The sequence below is a fragment of the Elephantulus edwardii genome, unplaced genomic scaffold, assembly GCF_000299155.1.
Source record: "Elephantulus edwardii isolate Elephantulus edwardi_28Jun2011 unplaced genomic scaffold, EleEdw1.0 scaffold00269, whole genome shotgun sequence".
NCBI lineage: Eukaryota > Metazoa > Chordata > Mammalia > Macroscelidea > Macroscelididae > Elephantulus > Elephantulus edwardii.
Window position 1 is genome coordinate 2,868,534 of NW_006400019.1, and position 6,482 is coordinate 2,875,015.

The following is a 6,482-nucleotide window of genomic DNA, read 5'->3' on the forward strand; positions in this document are numbered from 1 at the left end:
CTCTGTTCTGACTCCTGCCTCTTGGTCCAAGTATAGGTTTCGTATTAGCACAATTAAATGTTCTGGGATTCCCATTCTTCACAGAGTCAGCCACAGTTTGTTATGATCCACACAGTCAAATAGCATCTGACATTAGCTATAATATTTCTAATGCCACGGCCTCTTCTAAATTCAGCTTGCACTTCAGGCAAGTTTTCTGTTGTTGCTGTTCCAGTCATTTTTTTTTATAATTTTCAGCAGAATCTTGCTTGCATGTCATATCAATGGTATTGTTTGATAATTTCCACACTCTGTCATGTCACCTTTCTTTGGAATGAGAACAAATATAGACCTCTTCCAGTCACTTGGCCAGGTGGTTGTCCTCCAGATTTCTTGGCACAACTTGGTGAGTACATCCAGGGCAGCGTCTGTTGAACTATGTCAATCGGTATGGCATCTATTCCTGGGCTTTGGTTTTTTGCCAGTTCTTTCAGAGCAGCTTTGGTCCTTGCTTTTAAGTTCTTGTTGAGAAAGAAGAAGAAAGAGTATGTGTATGTATACATGTGTGAATGTGCGCATACATTTAAATCAGTGGAGCCAAAAAACTTAGATGTATGAGTGATGAAGCTTTTGTAGTAACAAATATATGTAATTATTGTAACTTCTTGTTATGTGCTATTGAGTGCTACTCATATACTCATAGAGACCCTGTGAACGCTAAACCTTGCCTTATTGTGAGTCATTCTCATTCTCACTAATTCTTGACACACCAACCACCATTGCCCCAATCACTGAATCAGTCCATCTCATTCAGGCTCTTCCATGCTTACACTGGTCCCTCCTAACAACATGCCCAAAGCATGTGAGATGGCGTTTCACCGTCCTTTCTTATAAGGAGCAAACTGGCTTCACCCTCTCCAGGACAGATCTATTTGTTCTCTTGCAAGTCCATGATACGTTCCGTACTCTTCTCCAGCACTACAACTCAAAGGCATTACTACTTCTTTTGTCATCCTTAGTCGTTGTCCTGCTCTTCATTGTATAGCAAGTAATTACAAAGACTGTAGATCAGGTGCACCTTAGTCTCTAGTGTTGCATTTTTGCTCTTCAGAACTCTGAAGAGATCCCTGACAGTAGAATCACCTAATGCAATTAATTTTTGTTTAATTTCCTACCTGCTGGTGCCAAGAGTGTTGATTGTGGAACCTGGCAAGCTAAAATTGGCCCAGTGGTCAGAATCTTTGTTTTCTTGATGTTGAGGTGCAATCTGTATTGAAGGCTGCAGTCTTTGACCTTCTGCAGTAAACACTTCACTCCTCCTCCATTTTGGCAAGCAAAGTTGTGTCATCTGTATAACGCCAGGTGTTGAGTCTTTCTGTAATACTGATACCACATTCTTCATAAAATACAGCTTCCCTAATAATCTGTTCTGCATCTAGATTGGAAGATATGAAGACAAGATGCATCCCTGATGCACTCCTCTCCTGATTTTGAACCATCCAGTATTCCCTTACTCTGTTCAGACAACAGCTTCCTGGTCTAATTAATGGTTTTGCATGAGTACAATCAGGTGTTCTGGGATTCCCTTACTTCTCAAGGTTAGCCACAATTTATTGTGATCAACACAGTCTGTACCTTTGCATACTCAATAAAAGACAAATAGACATCCTTTTGATACTCTACTTTCTAACTTTTGTTGTTGTGTACCATAGGGTTGTAACTGACCCATAGCTGACCCTCTGGTGGGTTTTCAGCGGCAGTTAAATGCATGGGAGGAGATTGCATACCCTTCTCCCATACTTTCTAACTGTCACTAAATCTTTTTATATCTTTTTAGTAAATTTAGCAAACAATGAATACCTGAAGTATAAAAATAACTTGCGAAGTCTATAGACTGATATGAAATTATCTCAAATATATTACAGGTACCATTTAAAATTGTTAGAATCATCTTTAAACAACACAGCCTTAAATGATTGCTGGAGAATATAAAGTGAATTGTGGAACTGGGGCTCAAATTAAGGAAATAGAAGTGACTTAGCTCAGAAAGACCCTGATTTAAATCTGGGGGCTTTCTGGTTTCACATATAGCACAGGATGGGGATAGCTCATCCTAGGGTAAGTAGGTTATAGATATTATGAGAAATGCATATTTGTTTGTATCTGACAGCTCATCAGCTTGTCTAATGTTGATTTGATTTTTGTAGGTGCACGGGTTTCATATTCCAGAAGGTTGGAAAGTTAGCGGCAACAGCTGTGGGCGGTGGATTTTTTCTCCTTCAGGTCTGTATGTGAATGATGTAATGTGAGGAAGTGAACTTCTAGCATGATCCACAAAACTAATCTTTGCTTTTTGGGTGTTTTTTTAGATTTTATTTTAAAAATTTTAATGAACATTTACAGAGATTTTGGATTTCCATTCATTCGTTGTTGCACTTTTCTCCCTGCCCAGCCCTTCCCCCTTCGCTCAGTTCCCCCCACCCCAGTTCGCTCCCCTCTTTGAAAAGTAAAAGAAAAATTCTTTCTTTGATATACAATCCCCCGCACCCCTCCCACTGCCCCAAGTATACTCCACTATGCAACCTTAATTGTGGACTCTTGTGGCATTTGTTCTTAAATAAAGTTTCTAACCATGTGACTCAAATGAAATCAGGGTGTTCCTTGGAGTCAAGGATGTACAACTCCGTCTCACATACATAGATCATATTGTTAGGAAGTGTCAGTCCTTGGAGCAGTACATCATGCTTGGAAAGGTGGGAAGTCAACATAATAGAGGAAGACCTTCAATGAAATGGTTTGACACAGTAACTAACAATGAGGTCAAGTATATCAAATAGTGAGGTTGACTCAGATTGGCAAGGTTCAGAGAGCCATTGTTCATAGGGTTAATAAGAGTCTTGGTTGATGGCACATAACAATAATCACATTTTATTTCCTTTTTTATGACATAGGGATAGAAGTACACATCTTTCATCAGTTCTCCCTTATAGGATTATTTTTCTTTTTTTAAAAAAAACTTTTTAAACATTTTCTATTGATATTTTAACAAAAATTTATAGAAAACTTGGATTTCCATTCATTCATTGTTGAACATTATTCTCCCCTCACCCCCCACAGTTCATGTTTCTCTTTAAAAAGATTCTTTCATTGTTGCACAATCCTTACAGTATTTTAAAGACCACTTAAATACTAAAGAATGTCATTGTAAATATAGAAAGTTTGATACCAATACCCTGTGACACGATTTCTTTTTAGATGCTGAAATATGCATCATTTCCTCCTAGGGATCATTCATCTCAGTATAGTTGGTCATCACTGCAGGCTGATAGACAGAGACACTCTCCTAGCTCTTTGGCCCAGTATTTATTTCATGACCTATGATAACTGATTCTATGTGGATGCTTTAGGAGATACTGACACCTTAAGATTTGGATAAGGGAGTTTCTTCTCCAGAAGCAAGGAAGAATGACATTTAATTGTATCTACCAGTGTTAACTCTGGAATACTTATTTTCAGTTTTGACCCTATGTTGTAATTACTGGAAGTTTTGAAAAAATACTCATGCTTGTTCCCTCAGAGATTCTAGTTTAGTAGCAAGATGGGTAGAATGAAATGAAATACAGGGAGGAAGTAGGCCATGAGTGGCTAGATCTGTGTTATCTGGGAGGTGGATTGGGATCAGGTGAGGATCAGAGGGGGAAGGTCCAGCATTGTTGTGTTAAGGACTCTGAGGACCTGCTTGACTACTCACTGTAAAGATGGCAATTCAAACCCACTTAGAGGCACCTCACAAAGTAGGCTTGGTGATCTGCTTTTGAAAAATCTTATGGGTCGGCTCAGCTCTGGCTTAGAGTTACTGTGAGGAGTTAGACTCTACAGTGGGTTTTTTAGGTTTAAGGTCTACTTGATGAGACAAGTTCTGCTACCGTATTCTTAGGGAGAATTGCAGTTATTTTTTTATGTTTGAAACGATCAAGAGATTAGAATCCCAGCCTAGTATACAATGTGATTATCTGATTCAGAGTGCCAAAAGCCAGTTCATCTCATCTCACTAATGCCTAGAATATTGATGTTCATGCTTTCTATTTCCTTTTTCACAATTTCTAGTTTTACAACATTCAAGTTTTATACATTCCATGTTCCAGTTATTGAAGGAGGTTTGCCATTATTTTTCCTCATTTTGAATGACTTCCATTCTGGGCTTTACCTCTAATACTATCCAGATTTCCTCTAATGTTCATAGGATTTTCAGAGTCCTGTTAGTTAAGAAGTGGATGGCTAATCCTGTTTCCTGGTCTGTCTTAATCTGAGAGCTCTACTAAAACTTGTTCACACAGGCTAACCCTTGGGGCATTTGACACATTGATGGCATGGTTTTTTTGTATCAACAGCAACCCACAAGTTATCTCAGTACTGCAAACTGACAGACAAGTGCTATAGCAATTAGAACAGTGTATTATCCAAAATACAACAAACTGACAATTTAGTATATACCTCTAATGTCAAATCAAACTTCACACCAGACCTCAAACAACTTTTTTTTATAATTTTTTATTTTTTTTAACAGAGGTTTTGGATTTCCATTCATTCATTGCTGCAATTTTCTCCCTTCCCACCCGTCCCCACTAGCTCGCTTCCCCCTCTGAAGAGAGAAAAAAAAAAGAAAAAAATTCCTTAATTAGTATACAATTCCCACGTCCCTTCCCCCCACCCCCCACCCCGAGTACACTTCTCTATGCAACCTTAATTCTGGATTCCTGTGCTAACCATAATACTCAATCATATATCACTTCTAATCTGTTCTTTCCCTCATCTGTTTCAATACAATATACATAATTTATCCAGTTTTTTCTGTCATACCCCCACCCTGATGTCAGACCCATTCTACAACAGTGGCACCATGCAGTATTTGTCCCTTTGTGACTGAGATATTTCACTCAGCATAATGTCCTCCAGGGTCACCCACTTTGAATAATATTGGATGAGTTCCTTGTTTTTCAATGCTGCGCAGTATTCCATTGTGTGGATATACCGCAGCTTCTCTATCCATTCGTTTGTTGATGGGCCCTTAGGCTGCTTCCAACTCTTTGCTATTGTAAACAAAGCTGCAATAAACATGGGTGTGCATATATCTGCTTGGACGGCAGACATGGTCTCTCTGGGGTATAGTCCCAGTAATGGGATTGCTGGGTCAAATTGTATCTCTATTTGCAATTTTTTGAGAAAGCACCACACCGCCTTCCACAATGGTTGCACCATCTTACATTCCCACCAACAGTGAATAAGAGTTCCAGTTTCTCCACATCCTCGCCAGCATTTGTTGCTTGCTGTTCTATTTTACTATTCTTACTGGGGTGAGATGATATCTCATAGTTGTTTTGATTTGCATCTCTCTTAGAGCTAGGGACTTTGAACATTTCTTCATGTCAGACCTCAAACAACTTTTAATCACAAAGATCTACGCACTGGGTTCTAATTGGCTTAAACAAGAGTCTCCTGGCCCACAACTGACTGTTAATCATATTTAAAAAACCTACCTTCTGGATTCCAACTGCTTCAAACAAGAGGCTCCCAGCCTTCAACCAACTCTTAATCAGATCAGAAATACCCACCTGTCAGCACAGCTGAATTTTACCAAACATTCAGAGAAGATCTGAATACTTAAAGTATTTTTTTAAAAAAAAGAGGAAAAAAAGGAACACTCCCAAGAGTCATTTTATGAAGCAAGCATAACCCCAATACCAAAGCCAGGCAAAAGTATAACCAAGAAAGAAAACTACAGACAGTATCTCTAATGAATATAGATACAGAAATTCTTAACAAAATCCTAGCCAAGCAAACAAGAAAGATCTGGTGTGAGAAACATAGTATACGAACTTTGTAAATGGTTTTAAACCAGTATAAAGAAAATAAAATATTTTTTAAAATCCTAGTGAATAGAATCCAAAAGCACATAAAAAATATTCATCATAACCAAGTAAGATTCATAAGTGTTATGCAAGGATGGTTCACCATAAAAACCATAAATGTAATTCACCACATTAACAAAGCAAATAACAAGAACTATATGATCTTAGCAGTTGATGCAGAAAAGGCATTTGACAAAATCCAACACACTTTCCTGATAAAGACACTCAGCAAAATTGGAATAGAAGGGAATTTCCTCAACATAGTAAATAAGTATATGTACAAAACCAAGAGCCGAGAGTCAGTATCATTCCTAATGGAGAAAGACTAAAAGCATTTTCTTTGTGGACAGGGAGCAGAAAAGGATGCCCACTATCACCACTTCTGTTCCATATTGTATTAGAAGTACTTGTTAAGGCACTATGACAGGAGAAGGAAATAAAGACATCCAGATTGGCAGAAAAGTGGTTAAACTATTGCTATATGCAGATGATGGGAAACTGAGGAGGACCTCATGCACTTGCTGCAGAGGGTCAAGGACTGCAGCCTTCAGTATGGACTGAGGCTCAATGTCAAGAAGACAAAGATTGTCACTA

The 6,482-nt window shown here is 38.4% G+C and overlaps 1 protein-coding gene across 3 annotated transcripts in view; it reads left to right on the forward strand.

Annotated features, from left to right (window-relative positions):
• The window catches only part of FUNDC2 (FUN14 domain containing 2), a 33,602-nt gene that overhangs the window by 11,320 nt on the left and 15,800 nt on the right, over positions 1 to 6,482 (forward strand). For all 3 annotated transcript variants that reach the window (XM_006899953.1, XM_006899951.1, XM_006899952.1), the window contains one exon: positions 2,187 to 2,262. In XM_006899953.1, the coding sequence (XP_006900015.1) occupies positions 2,187 to 2,262 (76 nt within the window). The remainder of the gene's footprint in view (positions 1 to 2,186; positions 2,263 to 6,482) is intronic.